Source organism: Rhopilema esculentum, chromosome 15, assembly GCF_057945365.1.
Source record: "Rhopilema esculentum isolate cy_ngs chromosome 15, ASM5794536v1, whole genome shotgun sequence".
NCBI classification, from domain to species: Eukaryota; Metazoa; Cnidaria; class Scyphozoa; order Rhizostomeae; family Rhizostomatidae; genus Rhopilema; species Rhopilema esculentum.
In genome coordinates this window covers 4,900,287-4,925,169 of record NC_142829.1, presented here as the reverse complement: position 1 = coordinate 4,925,169, position 24,883 = coordinate 4,900,287, and the positions used below count along the sequence as shown (strand labels likewise).

The window sequence follows — 24,883 nt, the reverse complement described above, 5'->3', positions numbered from 1 at the left end:
TTATAATGATATTCCTAAGAAATGAGCCATTCTATTTACGCCCTTTGAATGTTGGTTTGGTAATGGCATTTCAAAACGGTTCGATAGCGGTCATTGGCCTGATATTGTTTAACATGATATTCCAAAGACTTTGCAGGACCGATGACCTGGTGACGGTTTTGGTGTCATCAACTGTGAGCATTGTCTACTTCATTTCAATGGCACTGGTTCGCTCTTTGACAGTGCTCTATCTAATTCAGATACTCCATGCGATTTGTACACTCAGCATACCAGCAATTAGGGCGTTTCTCTCCAAGATGTCCAAACCATCTACGGTTGGTGCCATGCTCGGACTTGTTTCCATGGTAGAAACATTCTCCTCCGTACTGGCATGCTTCGCAGCACCACTTTCGTATGCTAAGCTAGCACCGATATTTCCAGGCGCTGTATTTTTCATATTCGCCTCGTTCATGCTTATAGCAGCTATAATCGCCCTCGTTCTCAATATTCTATACGCAAGGAGTCACAGAGACAAAATTCGAACGATCGCAGAACCGGAAATAACTTGCGAATCAGATTTGCAAAATGAGGACGGAATCACAGATAAACTATGCATTACAGAATAAAAGATAAAGATATCATAAAAAGATAAGAATTGTAATATACATTCTATTTGAGATCTTTAAGAAAATTGGTTTAACCGAGATTACACAAAATATTCCTTTAAGAAATGCAATTCACTACATATAATTTCTTTGCGATTAAGTTTTCTTTGGCTTTGTATTGCGCACTAAATAACAAAATTATTTTGACAATCGAAATATAACAAAATCATTTTCTTTGGCTTTGTATTGCGCACTAAATAACAAAATCATTTTGACAAATCGAAATATAACAAAATCATTTTCTTTGGCTTTGTATTGCGCACTAAATAACAAAATCATTTTGACAAATCGAAATATAACAAAATCATTTTCTTTGGCTTTGTATTGCGCACTAAATAACAAAATCATTTTGACAAATCGAAATATAACAGGTACAAACATCTGACGGTTGTCAGAACACAAAACGACAAACAAAAAGGATAGTATACTATACTATATTAAATGACAATAACTATAAGGAAATAATGACAGAAAGAAGTATTAACATGGCGCTTGAATTTTAAAGCCCCCTTCTACTGCAATCTTTGGTTTGCAAGAGGACAGCGACCGAGCATAGACATTTAGATGGCTTTGGTCGCAGAGAACAAATTTCCTTCACTATGGTAAAACCTTGAGATCTTACTACCTGTCCCACGAACAAGCAGCATTGAGCCAATCAGATCAGAAAACTGCACAGCGCACGCGTAGGTGGACAAACAAAAGACTGAAGTGCAGTTCGGCCTTCAAGTCATCACTTTTAACGCACCCTACGTTAAGTAAATTCACATAATTCTATCAAAATCAAAACTTTTCAAAAATTGTAAAAATCTTTCCCCATTCCTGCTTTTTCAAAATTGAAGTTGCTTGTTTGCTTTAACCTTCTATGGCCACAGTTATCATATTGATTTGACGGAGGGAATTTCTGTTACAATAACTCCCTGGATTTTAAGAACTTTGCTCAAAACTTTTGTCTAAGATTGTTGAGGGAATCTTTATAAGTAAAAAATTCATTGAAAAAGTCTTTCAGGAATATTTAATCACTAACATTATCACCAAAAAATTTCGAATAAAAATCGAAAACATTCGAACGGAACTTGCAGAGCCCTTTTTTGCCATGTATTTCTCAACTATGCTTTTGACACACAATTTGCTATTGATGCTACAAACAATGCTGGACTAAAATGTTTGATTACATTTTATGACTTAACGTATACTATGCATTTTATGCAAGGAGGTACTCACTTAACAAGTTGATAAACTGAGTCTGAAGTTGCTATTATACCATCAATAATGTACTGTTTGTTATTACGCTCAATATGAGCAAGGTCATACTTATAGTTCACCATCATTCCATAAGATCTATTCATACCACGTGCGCTTTTGTCAGCCATCCAGTTTAATCGCCACATGATAGCACCGTTGCGTAGATGAAAATTTGCTGGAATTAAAGGTGCTACAATTAATGAGGCGGTTGGGTGCAGACCCGATGTCAGACCAGAAGGATACATCAAGAGTAAAAGATCATTTTTGTTAAACTTGAGTTAAAGCATTTTTAGTTGAAAAATCATTTGTAAACTTCAGTCAAAACTTGAATCAATGACTGCATTGAAAAGTGTCCTTTAAAAGCTTCCAAAAAACCATGACCAATTACAGGATTACCAGCGCCTTAATACCTTTACAGGTTTCTAGAGTATCTCTAATATCAAGGAAATTCTTAAATTCGTGCACTTGTTAAATCAACGACGAACGAAGAGAACACATACCAACTGGGTCCAGTGCAAATCCTCTTCGTTTCTCGCAATACAGATATCTTTAAAAGAAACAAAGAACCTATGTTTGTCATCAAGTCTAAAGAAGGAGGAACTGGTAGATTATTCGATAACATTTCAAGGTGTATCATTCGAAAAGCAAAGAACAGTCAAAAAGCTCCCAGGGGGGGGGGGGGGGTACTCCCATTCGGGCCTGACAGTGGGGTCCAGTTGATTATCAAAAGGCTACCAAATGGCCCAGTTTCGTTAATAACACTACCATTTGGAGAATTTCAAGTATTTGCTACCGTATAGGGGGAGCTTTAACTCAGCTGCTTAGCTTAGTTTGCAATTTATTAAGGAAAATTTAAAAGATCGTATTTTTCCCGATTTAACAACAGTGAATGGCGAAAAAATTCTTCAAAGAAGGACCAGGCGAGCACAAAGAAATGAATGCTACCAACGGCACAATTTCGGTTCTTCTACTACCATTTGAGGGTTATTGTCAAAAAAGACTAGCGTTTTAGGGTAATTTTTAGCACTTTTGCTTTGGCCCTCTTTGACGCTGACCATACTCCATCTGTTAGGCCATAATGGGAGTGTCCTCCCCCCGGGAAAAAGATATTTCAAACAATCATAGACTAATTCATTGGCAATTTTTTTTACAATTTTGAACATTGCTCCACTTAGACATAATTGACTGTGCGATGCAAATTGATCACCATATTAGTTAAAACATAGTCATCTGATTATGACCTAACAGCGAACGAGATGAGAGTGATTCTGCACTATTTTCCTCTGAGTTATTCATAACAATGAAATTTCGCAAAAAACTAAAGAACAAAATACCGTGCACAAAGTTCCATTAAACAATGTTGTAGTTTCGTAGAATCCATTTTTGTTGTCTCTTGAGCGTTGCCACCCTCGATTTCCTTTGAAAGACACAGAAATCTAATTGGTAAGACATTGTACAGAAGAATTGCGTTTAAGGACATAAGCCATGTCACGTAATTATTAGCGCTATAAGTTTTTCCTTCAAGTTATTGTTCAACGCTTGGCTTTGACCGGCACATAAAATCTTGACCTATCATTGCCCAGTCTTCCAGAACATTTTTATCGTTCTCATGCACAACCGAGCAATTAATGTAACAACAAAGTGCGAAAATAAAGACAAATTTTGGAGGAGACGATGTATGCTTATTTCAACGAGGATTCTTGCACCAAGGGATCATTTTTATCAATGAGTTATGCCTGCGCAATTTTCATAGATTCATGAATCCAAAGTACGCGAAAAAGTGTACGCAACAAAAGGCATCGAAACATACCTAAGTTGCACAAGAATGAAAATTACTGTTTACCGGTCACAAAGGGTTCGATGTTTACCGGACAAAGGGTCACAAAGGCATAGAACAGGACGGTTTTAAGTTGCTACTCCAATTTTCACGCATGATGCGATGATCAAGGTTAACTTGCACAAGATACAAATCATCTTAAGAAGAACCATAAAAATGTGAACGTCTAGTGTAATGTGAAGAAAACGATCCGAAGAAAAAGAAGAAATTGCATCGAACGGGGTGAATTCGTTCCTTTATGGCTGAGTTATCATTAACAATGAAATACAAAGTAAGCTGGCACAAATAGTGCTATCCAATTTTGTTACGGAAGTATACATTTCCTGAACTATTGAATTCTGTGATGTGAAGATGTTGATGAAAACAAAATAGATGAATTGTCGTAACAGAATGCTAAAGAAGTAATACAGACAATTTGGGGGCCTACCTTTATCAAAGTCGAGATCTGATCAGCTGAGGCTTCACCAGAAATGATCTCGCCTAGCAAGCCATGCTTCTCCAGAAAATGATTTATATTTCCTATAGAAAATCATATAAAATTGACACATTCAAGTCAAGACAGCAGCCAAGACAGCAAAAGTATTGTAAAATATGAAAGCAAAAATGTAAAAATTCACAAGCAAGCAAAAATGATTGGTGTGATTGCCTATCGATTCTCATTCAAACTTTTAAAATACGTTTTAGAATAAATGAATACGAGATTAGACTAGAGCAGCGTAGTTCTGTGAATATCGTACTAAAACTTCGACGAGGCATTTTCAAAAACATAGAAGAAGTAATCTACGAAAATAGAATTGGCTTTTGGGTCTCTTATCAACTTGTGCAAAATTCATCTTAAAGAAATTTAACAGACAAGAAGTGCCTTTGTCGGTTAAGAAAACCAGACAGAATTCTACCAACAAAAACAGGAACTATATACATGTATCCCTTTGATATTGGTTATTCTTACCGAAAATGAGACTCTATTTATCTCAAATCAAACCCTCTTGATCGTAATTGTAAGTTTTGTTAAGACATTAAAGCGATAAAGCTGTTCCATGAAAGTTTACCTGGGTCAGTTTTGAGCTTTTGGCTTAGCCATTTCGCAAATCCAGGAATTGGCGATAAAGTGCCAAGATTCACTAAAGTAGGGAACTCCTTTTTCAGTTCTTGAACTACAACCTTGATCAGATAATTACCAAGGTCTATCCCTGAGAGACCTGCAATAAAAAAACGTGTAATTATGAGACCTGTAATTAAGATTTCACGTGATATTTAAAGATAAAACACAAAAGGTGCAGCACAGTGCATTTGTTTGTAATCAATTTTACGATAAGGAGAAGAAATATTTCTAATTAAAAAATCTATAAATGCATAAAATAAAGTAGAAAAATGATGACAGTCAATAGCAAACAAAACGAAGAGAAGACATTAGATCTCAATTTATAAAAACTTAAAACAAAATTCAAACTAAATGCAGAACAAGCCATAGTCTTGGGAGCATAGAGGTTGAGAGCGAAGGACAATGTTATAAGAACCAAGAGCAAGATGATTCAGTGACGGTTGAAGTCTTTTCTGGAAGTAATTTGGATTTAAAAAATCTCATCAGCCACCCTTCTTCTGTTCCTGGTACCGCAAAATCTCTAGAAATGCCACTTTTTTTATATTTTAGAGAAATAACTATATTTTCGCGAGGTGTCCAAGGTTGTTGAGAGGTGTTTGTTGTTGAGAGGCGTCCCTGGTTGTTGAGAAGTGTCCCTGGTTATTGAGAAGTGTCCCTGGTTGTTGAGAAGTGTCCCTGGTTGTTGAGAAGTGTCCATGGTTGTTGAGAAGTGTCCATGGTTGTTGAGAAGTGTCCATGGTTGTTGAGAAGTGTCCCTGGTTGTTGAGAAGTGTCCCTGGTTGTTGAGAAGTGTCCCTGGTTGTTGAGAGGTGTTCATGGTTGTTGAGAAGTGTCCCTTGTTGTTGAGAAGTGTCCCTGGTTGTTGAGAAGTGTCCCTTGTTGTTGAGAAATGTGCCTGGTTGTTAAGAACTGTCTCTGGTTGTTGAGAAGTGTCCCTTGTTGTTGAGAAGTGTCCCTGGTTGTTGAGAAGTGTCCCTTGTTGTTGAGAAGTGTCCCTTGTTGTTGAAAAGTGTCCCTTGTTGTTCAGAAGTGTCCCTGGTTGTTGAGAGGTGTTCATGGTTATTGAGAAGTGTCCCTGGTTGTTGAGAGGCGTCCATGGTTGTTGAGAAGTGTCCCTGGTCATTGAGAAGTGTCCATGGTTGTTGAGAAGTGTCCATGGTTGTTGAGAAGTGTCCATGGTTGTTGAGAGGTGTCCATGGTTGTTGACAGGTGTCCATGGCGGTTCCACTGTATTTCAAATCCCTTGAATCTAAATATTCAATCTCTCCACTAGCTTTTAGTTTTTTAGAAGTTGACAATTACCGTCTAAATATTAATAGAATACTATGTTACTTCGAATATTTTTGTAAAAATGCCTATAAAATATTCCTAATAAACTCAGTTTATGAGTATCATTGGAAATTCGTTAAGAAAACAAAATCACCTTTCTGTGTAGACGATATTGTATAAAATGTTGCAGACGTGACACTGTCCGGAGTCCTATTGATTTCTGGTGGGGTATGTATGCCCTAAAACAATGTATCAATATACAATCATATTTCATATTTTTGTCTTTGAGTAACTTTGTAAAGAAGGTACCTGCTTTTTAAACGTTTTACTGATTAACTAAATAGATACGATTAGTAATCACAAAACATTTTACAGTGAAACAACACAAGGAAACAAATACAAATAGATACTAAACATAAGAAATTTTCCACTTCTGATTGAAAAGGCCATGCCATGTTGTTCAACATAACTAGAATTTGCGAAAACTTGGGAAAATTCAGCCAGAAGAAAGTCACCCGGCATAGTCCTCTTTAAAGATCTTTCAGGTTCACTTTGCTAAAAACTAGGCTTATTTCTCACCTCCATGTTGAATCTAAGATGGTCACCCAAAGCTGTATGCAATATAACCAACGGTTCTCCAGGAAGAAGTCTGTGAGTGAATATAAAACATCTTCTGTCCTCATTTAACCGTCTTTTGAAGTCGTCCCAGCCTGTGGTCGGATGCACTTGCTCATAAGCCATAACCTGTAGACACAATTGAAAAATAAATAACCCCAAGTACACGAGAAGTTACGTCACGCTGCACAAAAGACCTATTTCAAGTAGAGGCTGGTACCACTACAACACATTCAAATGACTTGCACAAAGTGAAATAATAGAATGAAAAGTATAAAGTGAAAAGGAAAAAGAAAGCCAAAATGCAAATGCTGATTTAAATCAGCGTACACAACAATATTGTCACCGTGATCGCAATAATCGCTTTTTCAGGCCAATTTCAAGTTTCGTATCAGAAAGCCTTGAGATCAAGCTGCATTTGAAACGAGGTCTGTCATACAGAACGTTAATGTAACTTCTGAAAATTTGAGTAAATGAAACCTTCTAGCATTATTATAAAAAGGTGAATCAACCAACCTTCTCTAGAAGAGCGGCTGGTGAATTCCATGTTACTCGTTCAAGGTTGAGAAACCCAGCTGAAAACCATTGTGCTAAATGCTGTTTTAAGTGTCTTTCGAAAGCATGCAACTGTGGGACACTAGCAGCAGCTCTGTCACTTTTCATAAGGCCCTAGAATTCAAATCAATTTTTAAAAACAGTAGGTAATATATCGCCCATATAGACAGGCCATCTTTACCCAGAAATATATCTTCAATATTGATTAAGAAAGCACTGTTGATTAACATGGGTAGGCAAAGATTATCTTTGCAAATCTTCAAGAAAAATATTTTGCAAATTTTAAAATACCAAAGATGATCATTTTATCAAATATATTGCATTGCTAGCTGCTGGTGTAAATTCGTTTAAATTAAAAACGTGTTTCAGGAACCAATTTTAATAAATTTCACACGATAAACTTTGTTTTTATTTTTTTATGCGGAATGACGCATAGAGTCAATTCCTAAAAAGTTCTGTAGTTGCAATTGGGCAGGATTCTTATATTTTTCAAAAGCGATTTTGACAGAAATTGTATTTTACAAAGGGTGTCTTGGTTGCAAAGTAGTGATGATTTGTCACAGATTTCTATGTGATATGCTTTTTGTATTTGTTACTACTGCGCTTCCAGTGGTAGTTTTTAGGATATGGAGAAGCTGCGCTTTTAGAACAGTGTCATGGTCCTTCCTCTCGATGTGACCACAACTCGTTATTCTTAAGCTTAGCATCACACCTGGCGACTCTCTTCACTCTAAGAAAAAGTTTGGTCATGTCAGTCACTAGAACTACATTTCCTCGAGTCTTTGAGCCAACACTTTTACCATTGAGCCAGCTTTCAACGGATACAAGATTGAATGGGTACCAGGCGATACGCCAAGGCACATTTAAAATAATAGGGTTGACTGTAAGAAAGCATCAATATATAATTGAGGTCTGTCTTTAACACGTATAAATATCATATTGTCACAGAGAAAAAGGGTTCTAGATATATGGTCTTTGATATAACTTAATACAATATTAGTACAACAAAAGTTGTGCGTTTTTCCTTATCTAGACATTACTTCAGTGGAATGTATACATACCAGTAGGTCCTTCCTCATATTGACAAGAAACTTCACCCCTTCCTCCAGGTGACCAATGTCCTTAATCAAGTGCTTATAAGCTGGTTCCAGGCTGCTTGCAAGACGTTCAACTGCTTTGAAGACTGCAGCCTCTCCTCTGGACTGTGTAAGGAATTAAAATTTTTTACTAAAATCAGAGTTATGATTTCTATAGCTTACAGAAAATGAAATTTTTTAACATTTACCTCAAACTATTGGCCAAATGCAAGAAAAATATCTTTTAACTTTGGTAAAATAAGATCATATAAAAATACATTTAAGAGCATGCAAAGCAACACAAAACTCATCAAGTTATTTTATCAATAGTTAACAAAATTCCAGCAGATTGGCTTAAGATGTTTTCTATATAAGATTTAAAAATGAATTTTGATTGCTGCAGAACAGAAAATTTAAAACCCTTCATTCTGAAAGACAATTTTTTTAGACACCCACAGACATCCCTAACAGTAATATATTTAATGTATGATTACATTAAACCTGTTGATTTGTTATGGGAAAAATTCCCAAAAGTTGCATAATACTCTTCAAAATGGCAATAATTTGTTTATTGCAACTACTAGGTGGCAATATTCATTATTTTTGGTAGAAGAGCAAGCAAATAGCAAGTTATCTCTCATTTCTTGACAAGATACCTAATATAACTAGCAGATGCAAAGATGGATGTTTAACAAGTCAATTTACTAAGATTAACAAAATGTTCAGAATAGCATCATAATTTTAAATCATTACAAGAAATTTCTAATCCTTCACACTTACTCCTGCATTTTTGTAAAAATTAATGGCCTTTGAAATCTGTTCCTCATCTGCAACCAGATTTGATGATATCAGCGAGAAAAATGAAAGCTTGTCATCCTTGAGAGAAAATAATATTAACTACAATTGAAATTATCTTGATGATAAAAACTAAGGAAACAGTCTACAGAGGAGTTGGATCATGTCAGTGTAGTTTAATGTGGCAAATGATTGGCAAATGATTGGCAAATATTCTATCAAAAACAAACAGATTACATGACAGAGATTGAATTAGAGGTTATAGAAAGAAATAAAAGTCCCTTTTTTTAAAAGCACTTTTGTTTCCTTGGGGTGATCACCCTTGGGGTGAAGCTCTGGAATCAAAGTTGTCTCTGACTGGTTTAAAGTACTTAATTACTGATCAAGCTCAACAGTGCGTGAATTTCACTCCTATGAAAATAAATTTAAGCACAATAGAGGACAGACTGCCTTTAAATAAATATTGTTAGATTTGTGATTGCCTTTATAAGCTTATCAATACAAGCAGCTTGTGGCAATACTTTTTAACAAAAAAGGGCAGAGCAATTAATTCAAATGCTTTGTACAAAAAAATGATTACCAAGAAATTAATGAGAGGGGGTTCAAGGCCCCAAGCTTATGAAAGATTTTAGAACATTCTCAATGTAAAACAATAAAGAATGCAAAGTAATCACACAGAAAAATAAGATTTTAATCTCATACCAGTTCTTCGAATGATGAATAGATCCTACAGAACTCTGATGCTATAACCTGTCAATACAAAATTTAAGAGAAGTAGAATAAGAGTTAAATCATTTGAAATGACAGTTATGAGCTATTTTCACAGCCAGTAACTACCAATAAATTCCTTCACTGTAACAATAAGTTATTGATCTGCCGACAAACAGTGGCTACTGCAGTTAAATAAGGCATCTGTACACTAGAAATCAATCTATTCATTAACTGTTTTATTTAACAAAGATTAGGGGAATGATAGGCAATATCAACAAAAAAAATGTTGGAAATAATCAAAAAAATAATTAAGCATTATATTTTTTATCTTACACTGGGGAGAAGATTTCCTTGCTCATGTGATCTTCTAGCAGCCAAGGCTCTTTGCAATTGTCCTCTCACTCTTTGAAGACTGGAACCTTCTGAAGTGATAGATCCCAAGCTTGAGGATGATTGCACAACTGATTCAACCAACCTGCTCCATGACCCATCAGTTGAGTTCTGGAAAAATCATTAATGTTTCAGTGTGACCATAAGAAAATGACAGTTACTTCACTGAAATATTGTTGTTATGAATAAATGACAGTATAGTCAACAAATCAAAATAAATGAGATGAAAGAAAAGGAGCATAAGTCTAACTTGTTTTTAGGTTCATCCTAAAACAATTTAGACTAATTATGAATGTTTTACTCATTTTCATTTTGTTGGTTTAGAAAGTTTCAAGATAGCACAGAGAAGCTAAACATAGCATACTCAAGTAGTTTTTGTCTGACACTCCTCTAAGTATAAATGTCAGGTAATCACCAAAGGTAAGCAAAAAAGCTTTTGGTTAGGCAGTTTGCTAGATGGTTATGCAAAATTCCCTGTATATTTAGGGGCATCACAACCAGAAGGTGTAGGGGGTGTAACACCCCCAATAGTATCTCAATAGAGTATCAAAAGTGTGAGGTCATCAAAAATCTTTTTAAAATGTCTAAATATGACCACATAATCTGAAAGAACAGCATAAAATACCTCTTAATATGCAAAATCAGTTAGATATGCTCAAAATTGGGCAAGATATGGCCAATGGAAGGTTTAAATATTGCTAACTGGATTACTTTTATTCTGGCCTGGTTCATAAAATTATCAACCAAGACCAAATAACAGAGGTTTGACAGGGCAAGAGCCTGTGCTCATGTGCCCATATCTCAGCCAATTTGTAATGCTTAAAACTGAATTTGCAAATTTAGAGGTATTTCATGATGCTCTTTCATTTCCCCTAAAGTTTCTAGGTAAAGCATCAACTGCAATTCACTATGAGCTCTAGAACTTTTTTAACATTCAAAAGACATGCTAAGATGAAAAGAGTGTTCTAAATTGACAACCAGTGTTGCTTTTTACTCAGCTTTAGAAGTAACTGACAACATTGTATTTTTCAAGACCATTGGGAACTTGTACCAGTTGTTTTTATCTGCTGTTCAATTTGTTTGCAAAAATTTTGCAATTTTTCAATAGAATTTTCAAGAACTTTCAATAGGATTAGAGGATTGCTTAAGAGAAATTTGCTCAAAAGAGTGCATTTTCCAGCATCAAAATTTGAATTTTCTTGTCCTTTGGCGCAACCATGGTGCCGCCACGGGCAGTAACTATATCCTTTGCCTGTCCCTATATACAGATTTGACAAAACTATGGCTCTTATTATCATATAAAAATAAAAGTTGCAAATTATATACAAATTTAGATTGATTGACAAAATGTATTGTAGAGGATTGCAACAGCAACTAAAGAATTTCAGGCAATTATTTTTCAATCAGGTAAATTTGAATTCCACACCCCCCCCCCCCTCCCCCAAGAAGGCTTGGCTCCCGACGGCCCTGTGTATATCATCTAGGGTTATAAACACAATTACGGACTTGTCGTCACATTTAGCTTAGCCGTGCTCGCCAAAAAGCCCTTAAATTAATCCTTGCTTTGGAAGATCTACAACCCGGTGATTATGCATGAATTTTTCTATCTAAGGTAAAGATGTATCCCACTGAAGGTTTACAACTTTAGATGATAAAGAAAAATTCTCACCATCCTTGTTTTCCCTACAGATATCTTTCCGTCGGCTTTGAACATCAACCTTGAGCGTAGTTTACCTGGTGATAATGTCGAGATACGGGCAACATGTCTTTCAGTTTTACAAATATTGCAGGCTCCTCGTGAGAGTGCTTTTCTCTCGACCGGTCTTATTAGATGCAAATTAGCAATTTTCTTAATGAAAATGGATCTACTCGAACTTGCCATGATTGGTATACACTGAACCCTTTCAGGGCCTAAGTAGTAGCAGTTGGCCTCGTAGCGAGATCGAGAATCTTAAGCACAAAGCACAATGATATAGAAGCGCCGAAGGCGCTAGATGTCCAACTCGGGTCATGCTGCGTACTGCCGAGTGAGGCAAATTTGTTAACTTCCGCCATTTTAAATAGTGGCAAAAAGCGAGCTGCAATAGGGTTCAGTATGGAAAATTGCTTGTTTTAATGAATGATTTTCTCGTGGCTCACAACTATTTCAGTGCCTTTTCTAATGCAGGTAGTAAGAGGAGATATAAATCAACAACACATAACAATTTTTTGGGGGTTTTTAAAGAGAATTTTAAAAATTATGGCTCTTTTAGTTTACGCAGTTACGGGGGGAATATGGCAGTGGCTTGTCGTGTTTTTATAAGTTGAAAAGTATGTGTTTGCAGTTTTTATCTTCATATAGATTAGAAAAAACTTTTTAAGTCTATTACCTAATAATATAGACCATTTTAGATATATTATTCTTGAATTTTTCTGTCTGTCGTTTAGAACCTAATATGGCATAAGTAGGACAGTGCGAATGTTTTATATTTAGTTTGTCAAATTGAATTTGTAGAAAAAAATAATTTGATATGAATCAAATTTTTTTCCTCTTGGTAAGGCCAAATTAGAAATCTTTGTCGTGAAAGTTTACTTCGAAGGTATATTATAGGCCTAAAGATACGGGGAGGGACGCATTGTGCTGAATAATAGTTACAAGCAACGAGTGTGGTCAGGGGCGGTCTGGCCCGGGTGGCTAAGTGGCGATCGCCAACCGGGCCCTGTGTACAAAAAATTTACGGGCCTTTCCGCGTTGGAGAAAATTTTTTAACTTAATGTCAAATACTTAATGCCCTAGACTGATTATATTGCGATTAAAGTCCCAATACATGCGCTTCAAACCACCCTAACCCTGGTTTCCGTTATTTCAGCCATGTGTTCAATCTTACGTGTACCCTGGGTCCCAGAGCCACAAAATTTCGAGCGCATAAACAGAATGCCAAGCAAGCGTACTCTTATCTTCTTTTTCCGCTCTCTAATTTATGTGGCTCTGATGCCCAGGGTATCTGACTGTCAGAGACAATGCTGTGGGAACGAAATTCATTTGGGGGGGGGGGGGCGGCTGCTCATTGTATTTATTTCCACATAGTACACTATTATACAGGACATAAGGCTTAGGCTGCAATTATTGGGAAGGGGCTTCAGTAAATGAAAATAACGTAAAATTTAAAACAGGAAATTCAGAAGAGAGATGACAAGGGGTCGTCACTTTCATCTGGTTACAGAGAGTATCTGTATCTGTATCAGGATTTAACAATGCTAATAAGATTTGTTGACACAAAGAGGAAGAAAAAGAGCAATAAGAGCCTTTTTTCAAGATTTCGAATTCATAGAATGTCAGAATTGCTGGAATTTGCAAATTGCTACCAGCAGCTTATCGATAAAGTGAAAACAACAACAGGTGGAAATAGAGATCCTGAAAACAGATGATCTCAAGAAACGAGCTCTTAGAGAAGAAACATATGGAGAAGAAAACTGTGACTTTCAAGGTGGGGATTCACAAAAAGAGAAAGGACCCCAAAGTCGACATCGACACCCTTTATCAAAAGGGTAAAAGCTTGCCAACTGTGCATACCCTGCGTATTCAAAACTTTGTACCGATGCTCATTTTTATTTTTTTTATATATATTTATATCTTTTATCATATATAACATTTTTATAAGAATATGAGCATCAAAACTGGTCAAAAGTTGAGATCAAATTAATAACAAGCTAAGGCTGAGTTACTGTTTAATGCATTTTTTGAACAACATTTTATCCTAAAACAAATATTTTTAGCCATGTGTGGTTGCTTTTCGGTCTATATTCAATCTTGTCGTGAAATGAAGGCTGTCTTACTCACTTTGTTGGCAAATAATGCCTGAACACCTCCCAAGAGCGAAAAAGCTAGCAATAGCACTGCTTACACCCTCTTGATTTAAGAACAAACTAAGAACAATCCAGCCTTAGGTTTTCGAAAAGATTAAGAACAGTCAGCCTGAACCTAAATTTACTGGTTCTTATAAAAAAAATAGTGAATAAAACATGCACCTAGCAGCATACCCTTCCCTCTACAACGCGTATAAATGCTTGATGACACTTAGCTGCACCCAAGTTTCCTGTGAAAGATTATTCAGCGCTACTGATAAATTCAAAAGAAGAGAAAACTTTCCAATTGATTACGAGCCAGTCATTGGCCAATTTGCTGATTCATTTGCACTTCTTCGAAAAGAGTTAAAACTCTGATAATTTAAATAAGTTTTGATCTTGATTCTTAACTCTACATAGGATTTTAAAGGCTGTTTACACGAGAGGAAAGGTATGGATCCAATTGGGTCCGAATTCACGAATTAAAGTCGATATACTGCTGCTGTTTAGCGTATTGCTTTATTATCAATTTTTATTGAATCAATCGTATTCTAAGCCAAATTTTGAGTGGGTGTGGCTCAATTTTTCCCGCCACGCCCTAAACCGATTTTGACGCCAGACCGCCCCTGGTTTCGAAGTTCCTTATATCTTGGCCATAGTGCTGGATTTCTCTCAGCCCGTCTGTTAATATGGTCTCTCTCGCACATCAAATTCTTGATGCTTGGAGAAATCCATGGTACATGTGCATGCCCCGTCTTAGCGGTTCTTTTTTTCAACGGGGCATGCACATCCAAGACAGCGAGAAAGAGATAGTAGAAATTGCTAGCCATCCTATTAGGGTCATCCGATCTACATGACATAGCCATCTCCTAGTCAATACTACGCAAGTCATTAAGGAAAGAGTCACGGTCATAATTTTTCAAACTGTGTGACTCTATCTTAAATTTCACGTCATTGATATGAACTCTAGCGTTTAACTTTCTAATACCGTATGTCATATAGTGGTCTGTAATACCGATTTTTACGACCGATACATTACAGAGTTTGTTGGGTCTGTTTGAAGAAAGGTGATCTATTAACTAAAAAGTTTTATTAGGCTCTTTATCTTTATTTTAGTTGAGTTAAGTGAGCTTCTGCTAGATGCTCAGAGCATGATAGAGCAACTGATAAATTATTACTGAATGTTTTATCTTCGACAAGATCAAATTACGAAATTTACAGCAATGCTGACATTTACAGGAGATGTTTTGTTTTTGGTTCTGGGCATTTCGCTTTGTTTAAGTTTTGATAAGAGAGTGTTTCCGATGGTTATACGAGAATTAAAAAATTAAACAAACCTTGGTGTAGTTTGATGTAGATTATTTTCCATACCTAGAACCAAACGACGTGGGATTTATACGAGCAACGCGCGGCGTTCGACCTGATTCAAAGACATACCAGTGGAGCCTGCCAGTCCTGAAAATGAACACTAGAAAAAGGGGAAAATACATAATTATTTGGGTCGGGTGGGCGTATAAATCCCACGTCGTTTGGTTCTAGGTATGGAAAATAATCTACATCAAACTACACCAAGGTTTGTTTAATTTTTTAATTATTTTCCATAACTAGAACCCAAACTCCTTTCGGTATTTATACGAGACTTCAAAGAGACTGGCAATGTGTTGATCAAGAAGACTTGAACTGAGAAATGATCGATTGTACGCACACAAATAATCAATATTAACAATCAAAATTGGCTAAAATGCTACTACCAAAGTTACTTTCATGAATTGTCTTATTATAAAAACGTCCAAAAGTACTCGAATTCGACCATCCTGCAGCTTTGTTTATAGCTGTTAGCGATAGGCCAATACTTCGTGCCTTGGATGTTGATGCAGCCCTAGTAGAGTGAGAGGTAAATACATTAATATCAATTCCTGCCAATTGCAAAGTGGTTCTCACCCAACGTGAAATGGTCGAGGTGCAAACAGATTGATGAGGAGATTTATAACTCACAAACAATTTCACTCTCGGACCACGTAGAGAGAATGATCTAAACAAGTACTGCTGTGTGTTAAATACAGGACAAATAGCCTTGCTATCAGGGAATGCACGGAAATCAAGAGGTGACTGATGAAAACCAGGTCAAGTTGTTTTGAGAACTTGATCAATATAACAAACAACTCTGTCATCAGAAACATCCATAAGTCTGATGTCAATAGCAGCAAATGTTTGGTCTCTCTGTCCTGATAGAAGACAAAACAATGTTACAAGACGAAAGGTAAGCATTTTAAATGGAATAGCATCTGCATCACCTAGGCCCTTTAGATACTGTAACACAACATCAACATCATAAGTGTTAACATGCTTAGGAATACTCGGCCGTATGTTAAACATCCCTCGCAGTAATCTCTTAACGAGTGGATTGTTACCAAATGACGAACTTGTATCTGGTGTCATAATATTGGATAATGCTGAACGAGCAGTGTTCATAGCAGAGTAGCCCAAATTATGTTTGTTAAATAGTTCTGTTAGGAAGTTAATTCCATGATTAATAGAATAATGTGTGGGACGTATGTCCACTCTTTGACAGTAAACAAACCATCTGTCTAAATAGGTAGAATATTGTTTTGAAGTACCAGATGACCAAGATGAATCAATTATATATTTGGCTTCAGATGATATACCTATTGGTAATCTTTTGTTCCAGATATCATGCCAGCTAGCAGTTGCAGAGACTTCTGTAGTGGGTGCACAGCTTGTGGACGGTTTGGCAGTAACATTAGATGCTTGCTGGAAGGAATAACAATTCGTTCAGAAATCAACATTCTATTGTACAGAGAATACCAGGGACTATATGGCCAATTAGGAACAATTAGAAGACCAGTTGCATTGTCAGAACAAATCTTTTGTAAAACATTAGGAATAATTGCAAATGGTGGAAAGGCATAAAATTTAATGGTTGACCAGCTAAATGTAAACGAATCAATTGCTGAAGCCTCTGGATCTGGCCAAAACGATGCAAAAGGCTTAAATTGGCAATTGATTCTAGAGGCAAATAAATCAATGTCTAAGGTAACATTTAATTTTTTGATTACAAATTTAAACACAGATGGATTTAACTGCCATTCTGTTCGAAGCTCATAGTTTCTAGATTCAGCATCAGCTAAATAGTTCTGAACTCCTGGGATGAAGGACACAGATATGCAGTTTTGATTCTGGATAGCCCAATTCCAAATTTGCTTCACTTCTTCATTACAAGCCAAAGAACGACAGGATCCCATATTTTTAATGCTGTGTACTGCATTCATATTATCAGTCAAAATTTTAACATGTGTATTCCTTTGGTCAATCAAAGAAGTTAGCCCATACAAAATAGCCTTTAGCTCAAGCACATTAATATGGAGTTGTTGCTCATGGAGATTCCAAACCCCTCTTGTCCTTGTACTGCCTAAGACAGCTCCCCAACCAGTAGATGAGGCATCAGTAGCAATAACCATTTCAGGATTAGAGATTGCCATGTCATTAAATGAGCTTTCAACATTATCAATCCACCATCTTAAGTCATCATAGGCTGTTTTAGACAGTGACATTGCATGGTCAAAATTGCCCTTAGAAATAGCTAGTGCCTGAATTTTGTCATTTTCTAATGATCTATAGTGTAAAGGCCCAAATTTAACAGCAGGGAATGTGCTCACAATTAAGCCTATCACTGATGCAACATCTCTTATTGATAGGTTATTAGACATACACAATTTGGAACATTTATCTTTAATTTTCAATACTTTGGTTGATGGGAGGGTGACATTCATTGTTTCTGAATTGATAGTAAATCCTAGATAGGTAACACACTTAGAAGGAATAAAATTAGATTTTTTAGGATGAATAACAAAACCTAAAAAATCCAATAATTTGATTGTTTCAACAGTAGCTTTAATACAAGCATCATATGATTCATCAATTATTATGATATCATCAATATATGCTGAGACAATGAAACCTTGCTTTCTCAAGAACGCTAAAGCAGGTTTTAATAATTTTGTAAACTTCCTTGGACCAGAACATAATCCATTTGGTAACGCTAAGAACTTAAACAGTTTGTCTTGATACTTGAACTTCAGATACTTTTGACAGGATTCAGATATGGCTACTGAATAATAAGCATCCTTTATATCTACAGTACACATAAAACAATTTTGTCTAACTAATTTGATAACCTTGTCAAAGGTGTCCATCTTAAAATGCATATATGGCATAGACTCGTTCAATTTCCGCAAATTAAGAATAAGTCTAAAAGAATCACCATCTTTTGGGACAAGAAAAATTGGGGAGATAAATTCATCTCCTTCATGATCACATTCTGTTATAACATGTTTATCCTGTAATGTTTTAATCTCTGCTAGAATAAACTCATTTTCTTCAGCTGAAAATGGCACAGCATAATTTCTCTCAAAATTGAGAGGCAATGAGAATTCAAGCTGTAAACCAGCTACAGTTTGTAAAGTTTCAAAGTCACTAGTGACAGTATACCAACGTTCCAGATGATTTTTAAGTGCACCTGCTCTAAATGTGTCAATCTTGTACAAAAGATATTTTGTCAGTTTAGGGAGAAATGAAATGAAATTATTTACATTTATCCCTTGTAGGGCTTCTGCTTCCGCCGATATGGACGAGACTTCTGGCCTTTCTCTAAAAAAGACTGCTGAGTAGGGCCATTATAAAAAGAGTGCTGTGTTCGCCTATTAAATACTGGTATCTGCCTATCATGTTGTCTATACCTAGTAGACTGAGGCATCGGTTGAGTAGCAGCAGAGGCAAGACGTTTAGACTCCCTTTCTTGCTTCAGGCGTTTTTCAATGTCGTCTCCAAACAAATGGTTTGAGACTTCACGAGTAGGGTCACATAGTCCCTGTACATCCTTGTTAAGTATAGGTCTTATATTAAGCCTTCGTAAATTTGAGATATTGACACTGGCATTAGAAAGAACAGATAGTGCATCAAAGGCTTTCAAAACAATAGCCTTTGTGTCAATAAGGCTATGATTCTTTTCTGCAAGAAGTAAATCATCAGCCAAAGTTGAAATAATGTGGGAGGATTTAGCAACAGAATGATGAACATCATATAATTTCCTCTCCCTAGCCAAAACAGAATCCTTAAATGAAGGCATTTTCATTATCAACTTTGGCATAGCTGGAACAGAAATACTCTCAAGGTTAAGAGGGTGCTTGTGCCTCTTAAAAACCTGAGCAACTGCTTTTCTGCTGGGATTTTTCCATTGTTCCTCAATTTTTGAGGCCAGCTTATCAGAGGAAAGACCCTTGCCTTTCTTGTCTAAAACTGCCTCGGATAACTCATTATCAACAAAGTCCAAGACTTCTTCTTCCATATTAAGATCTGGGACAGATGCCTCAGAATTTACTGTGGAAGGCACATGAAACAACGAGTCAATATCCACTCGCTTTGAACGTTTGGATGATATAGCATCCTGATTTTCAACGGAAGAAAAAGCTTCCGGATAACATTTTGTGTGAGACACAGAATCGTGCTCAAATGAATTATGGGTCTGACATACAGACATTTCATCATAAGACCTCTTGCGACGAGTTGGTGAATGCTGGTCAGGTCTTACAGCTGTGCAGGAAGAACTCCGCTTTTTATCCCTGCCTATATTATGATTAACGAACTCTTTAAAAAGTCCAGTCAATTCGTTTAAATCTCTTCGTACATTCAATAAATCTAACGACGAATGCGTATGAAGAAAACCTGGTTGTGTTTCGGAAGAACACCCAGGATCGACTTCGACTCCTGAACCTTGCACGTGTGGGGTCAGAGGTCGAAGGTCACTAGTAGCATACAAATTATCTTGGTTATCCATAACTAAAAAACAAATTGTAACTAGTGTAAATATCCACGTTAGATGTAGCTTGAAAATAAAAATGGAATACGATAAATTCAAAACGAGAAAAGTAAAATACCGACTTGTTCAAACACGTGGCTCCACTGGCTTCTTATCAGCTCAAAACACCAACAGGTTGAAGGTCGAACGCCGCGCGTTGCTCGTATAAATACCGAAAGGAGTTTGGGTTCTAGTTATGGAAAATAATTACAATACATGAACTCTGTATCAAACTGACAAGGAAACTTCACATTTTTTTAACAAAGCAGGAATCTGGGATAGCCACAAATAGACATTTTCACAAATCCCAAAATTCAATACTGTACATTTACGAAATCAATACTGCACGTTTTTAAATTAATACTGCATAAAGTGTGTAATACTGCACACTAAAATAGGCCCTGGAAAGAGCATTATCATTCAAGAAAGGAACATGCACAAATTACATAACAAAATATACGCAACATTGGACAAATCCTCTTCCCCCTAAATTACCATCTAATTTGCATCATTTATTGATCTTTATGACCGTAAAAATTTTTGTGAACCCCCTCCCTCCATCTTTGATTAGGTAATATGTGAACTTTCCCATACCCAACTGCTAATGCATCGATAATCTTATCCAGATACAACCATTCTGAATGGAAAGAACATAGGATTGTACTCAGTTAATGCTTCAAAAGTGAGAACCCTCTCAGCTTTTCGATATCAGGCATTTGAAATAATTCGCATTAGTCATAAGTGAAGAAACTAATTTGCGTTAGTCATAACTCTTGGTTAATCATAGGTCTTCGGCGTTTTTGAAGATTTCGGAAAACCATTCTATAAATTAAACAATTACGAGGAATTAGCAAAAAATGGTGGAAATTTGATACATCATTGATATAGTTTTTCTCAATTTTAAGGTGAAGCTAAACTAAACTGTAAAATCTATGACGCCGAAACCATAACCACGGCGAACTTTTTATGCAAACGTTCTTTCGAGAGGTCAATTGATGGTTGTAATCAATTTTAGTTCTGTGCGAATATTGATAATTGCCTTTCGAAAGTTCTTTTAAAAAATATAACTCGAAGCAAGGGCGTACCGGGAAATTTCGAAGTGTCCTGGTAGGCCGAGAAGCGATGGGTGGATAATTTTTCGCAGGTGGAAAGGCCAAAATTTGGTGTATCCTACAAAGCAGTGAGAGATCGCTTCCAGAATATTTTCACCACAAAAAGTCCAAAAATAGAAGAGAAGAAAGTGCAAGTGGAATTAATCCTGAGCACACAAAAAACATGTTCTCCTTGCCAAATAAGGGAGCTTTTCGATGCAGCAATTGCTGATCAGCAAGCAGCATCCCAGCAAGTTAAAGAAAAACAAACAGCAGAAATGGAAAAAGCTGAAGAAATGAGAAGGAAATCAGTAGAAACAATTGGAGAAAGCAGGAAGAAAAAGGAAGGGGAGGTAAACAAATGTAAATGAAATAAAAAGGAATGTTCGGCAGAAAACCTTTCAAAATTATTCAAGAAAGAAACAGAGTTGGCAGTTGACTCAATCCGGGCTGACTCACAATTGCGTTTGGAAACCAAGTTTAGACCCACTTTCCGTTTAGAATACGAATTGAAGAGAGGTGAACTCAACACAGGTTGAACCCGGGTAGCTTTTTGTAGTGTAAACCGGGCTTTCGATTGGAAATAATTTCACTTGCTTTCATTATTAAGCGTCGGACGAAGATTTCAAGTGAATTTTGTTTCATTTTTCCGAGGTAGTGGGGAGTGTGAGAAGTGACGTCATTGGCAATATTATAGAGGGGTTCAGAGAGGTGGTGACACAGGGGGGCAGGGGGCCTAAAACTCTTGTCATTAAAATTATAGGTGGTATCATATATGTATGACCCGGCCCGGGCTGACTCGGCCCGGGCTGACTCGGCCCGGGCTGACTCGGCCCGGGCTGACTCGGCCCGGGCTGACTCGGCCCGGGCTGACTCGGCCCGGGCTGACTCGGCCCGGGCTGACTCGGCCCGGGCTGACTCGGCCCGGGCTGACTCGGCCCGGGCTGACTCGGCCCGGGCTGACTCGGCCCGGGCTGACTCGGCCCGGGCTGACTCGGCCCGGGCTGACTCGGCCCGGGCTGACTCGGCCCGGGCTGACTCGGCCCGGGCTGACTCGGCCCGGGCTGACTCGGCCCGGGCTGACTCGGCCCGGGCTGACTCGGCCCGGGCTGACTCGGCCCGGGCTGACTCGGCCCGGGCTGACTCGGCCCGGGCTGACTCGGCCCGGGCTGACTCGGCCCGGGCTGACTCGGCCCGGGCTGACTCGGCCCGGGCTGACTCGGCCCGGGCTGACTCGGCCCGGGCTGACTCGGCCCGGGCTGACTCGGCCCGGGCTGACTCGGCCCGGGCTGACTCGGCCCGGGCTGACTCGGCCCTGACTCAATTGGTTTGAAATAATGTATTGCTAACGCGAAAGAGGGTCGAGCCTGGTTAACTTTTCTACTGCGCATGCGGAATAATGTTGCGAATTGAAAAAGGCGCCAATTTTTTCTGCATCTTTTTTCACTGCTTGTGTTTTCTATTAGACTGTGTTTATTCAAACAGGCTCATTCATCTGAAAGCGTCAAGTGACTTGTCCCGGATTTTTTTCTGTGGTTTACGAGTGTACCTTGTAAGTGCGATCTGTAAAATTACGTTTTCTACGGACTTACAACTCCTCTACATACAGGTACAAAAGAGCTATTTTGTACCCAATGAGCTAATCAAATGGCTCAAAAATTTGCACACGGCCAGGACAGATGTCGGGTAAGCAAAAACTTGTGTAGCTGGGAATCAGTTTACTGCAAACTATGTCATAATTCAATTCAACTAGGAATTATACTTGAAAAATTAACGAATTAATAAAAGACGTTTCGAGCATAGCCCGTTATCAAATTAGTATATTTATGTCATAATTCATTCTTAAAATATCATGTAATGTATGACAGAATGGGGAATTATATTGCAAGCAAAACGGGCGCTTGTCCCCAAGGATGGCGCCAGAAAAGAAATGCTGGGGGGCTGTAATGTCAGAGTGCCGACAGTGAGTGAACCACCAACAAAGATCTAATATAACACCATTTCCGCTGTGGTAATTCCAGTTTCAAAAAATGAAAAAAAACTGAAAAAAAATCAAACAATGAAAAAATAATAAAAAAATTCACGAAGTGGAAGTTATGAAAGTGCCGACATTGCTTAAATTTTTTTCAAAAATTGAAGTGCCGACGGAGAGGCTCAATGAATTTTTGGAGGGGCTTCTGCCCCCCTCCCAAGCACCCCCCGGTGGCGCCATCCCTGCTGTCCCCGGCAAAATATTTTGAATCACACTATTGAAAATGCCGAAATTTAATGTGTTTTCTTTTCACAATTTGCTTTTGGAAGAAGATTCTCAGTCAAATTGACTGTATTTGAAACTCTTAAAGGGTGGCATAATATTTAGGTGTCAAATGATGTAAAGTTGTTTGCAGATTTTGAAAGTTAGACTAAAGCCTAAAGCCATTTTTCAGTTAGCGCGACACTATCTTCTAAGATTTTACAGCGAAAGCAACTTCTCTTTCCGAGGCGAGACTATTTTCGATTAAACACGCAATCTTCTGAAATTTAGCAAAATAATGACTTCATTCTAATCAAACGGTAATTTATGAATTTTTGACAGTTTTAAGCGTTTCTTTGAAAAAATAAAGAGGGGCTTTAGCTCCTACTAGTCTAGTATGATGCCCGTACAATTATGCGTAATTATGGTCAGGCATTGAACATGTGCTTAAAAAACTATTGACTTTTCAGGAAGATATCTGACCACATCATTTGGAAAAATGGGTTCTAAGGGATCCTCATGCCACCCGTTTGTGCAAATTGATAATTTTGCAGATTGATGGGCTCCTTCTGTATGAGAAAGACATGGTAAAACATACGGCTTAATCTTCCATTAATACCTGTAGGAGTTTCATATTTTCAAAACATTTCATATTAGCGAAGTTTTTTTCAAAACATACGGCTTAATCTTCCATTAATACCTGTAGGAGTTTCATATTTTCCAGGAGTTTTTAGCGCTTCAAATACAAAATCAAGATGCCTTTGAGTTCTTAGTTGAAATGCAAAAAAAATAGCCTGTCACAGGACGTTCAAAAATTTTGATCCCTTATCATTCCTAGAGCAGACTTAAATATTAAGGGATATTTGATGGTCCAAAGAAAGAGCCAGGGCCTATTTTAAGAAATTTTCAATACTGCACATTTTTAAAAAAATTTTCAATACTGCACATTTATAATCATATTTTTTACAGAAATTTTCGTTGTTGCAATCAGTGCAAACCCCTGCAAACCCCAGGTATCTTAGCCATGCAATTGTAGCGAGGAAATTGCCCGAATTTTGAACACGTGTATAGGCCATGACGGAGAAATCACAAACAGATAGACGATAATATACACAATCAATAATAACATTTCAAAACAGCAACAAAACAAACAGAAGCTACAAAACCTGAATAGAAACATAGTCATTTATCTCTTGTAAACCGAGTCACTATCTCATGTTTTGTCTGGACAGTAAAACAAAAAAGTTTTATTAGGCTCTTTATCTTTCTTTTAATTAAGTTAAGTGAGCTTCTGCTCGATGCCCAGAGCATGACAGGGCAACTGATAAGTTATTATTGAATGTTTTTATCTTCGACAGGATCAAATTACGAAATTTACAGCAATGTTGACATTTACAGGAGATGTTTTGTTTTTGGTTCTGGGCATTTTGCTTTGTTTTAAGTTTTGATAAGAGAGTGTTTCCGATGGTTATACGAGAATTACAATACATGAACTCTATATCGAACTGACGAGGAAAATTCACATTTTTTGAACAAAGCAGGAATCTGGGATAGCCGCAAATAGACATTTTCACAAATTCCAAAATTCAATACTGTACATTTTCAAAATCAATACTGCACGTT

The 24,883-nt window shown here is 37.3% G+C and overlaps 2 protein-coding genes and 1 long non-coding RNA gene across 4 annotated transcripts; 1 reads left to right on the top strand and 2 right to left on the bottom strand.

Moving 5' to 3' along the window:
* Positions 1–594: 594 nt before the first annotated feature.
* Positions 595–12,179, bottom strand: LOC135685043 (malonyl-CoA decarboxylase, mitochondrial). Its single transcript, XM_065200773.2, has 13 exons — positions 11,906–12,179; positions 10,180–10,347; positions 9,838–9,885; positions 9,121–9,216; positions 8,326–8,466; positions 7,226–7,378; positions 6,674–6,838; positions 6,249–6,333; positions 4,773–4,922; positions 4,151–4,242; positions 3,221–3,303; positions 2,387–2,433; positions 595–2,061 (listed from the first exon to the last, which is right to left on the bottom strand). The coding sequence occupies exons 1-13, from the start codon at positions 12,116–12,118 to the stop codon at positions 1,862–1,864; spliced, it is 1,641 nt and encodes a 546-aa protein (XP_065056845.2). The 5' UTR covers positions 12,119–12,179; the 3' UTR covers positions 595–1,861.
* A 3,577-nt stretch (positions 12,180–15,756) lies between these two features.
* On the bottom strand, positions 15,757–21,022 carry LOC135687869 (retrovirus-related Pol polyprotein from transposon opus). Of its 2 annotated transcripts, XM_089112743.1 has the most exons (3): positions 18,672–21,022; positions 16,728–16,833; positions 15,757–15,940 (listed from the first exon to the last, which is right to left on the bottom strand). In XM_089112743.1, exon 1 carries the CDS (start codon positions 19,913–19,915, stop codon positions 18,674–18,676), a length of 1,242 nt encoding a protein of 413 aa, XP_088968869.1. In that variant the 5' UTR covers positions 19,916–21,022; the 3' UTR covers positions 15,757–15,940; positions 16,728–16,833; positions 18,672–18,673. The 2 variants fall into 2 exon arrangements, with proteins under 2 accessions (XP_088968869.1, XP_088968868.1); XM_089112742.1 differs by having other exon boundaries at positions 16,728–20,131.
* On the top strand, positions 15,934–17,180 carry LOC135694149 (uncharacterized). Its single transcript, XR_010517130.2, has 2 exons — positions 15,934–16,321; positions 16,751–17,180. It is a non-coding gene; the product is annotated as an uncharacterized LOC135694149 (long non-coding RNA).
* Positions 21,023–24,883: the final 3,861 nt, after the last annotated feature.

Coding starts and splice junctions, on each gene's coding strand:
- LOC135685043 (XM_065200773.2), bottom strand. CDS start 12,118: ATGGCAAGTTCGAGTAGATCCATTTTCATTAAGAAAATTGCTAATTTG. Junction 6,839..7,225: donor CAGCCGCTCTTCTAGAGAAG/GTTGGTTGATTC, acceptor TTGTGTCTACAG/GTTATGGCTTATGAGCAAGT. Junction 3,304..4,150: donor AGATCTCGACTTTGATAAAG/GTAGGCCCCCAA, acceptor TGTCTTTCAAAG/GAAATCGAGGGTGGCAACGC.
- LOC135687869 (XM_089112742.1), bottom strand. CDS start 18,296: ATGCCATATATGCATTTTAAGATGGACACCTTTGACAAGGTTATCAAA.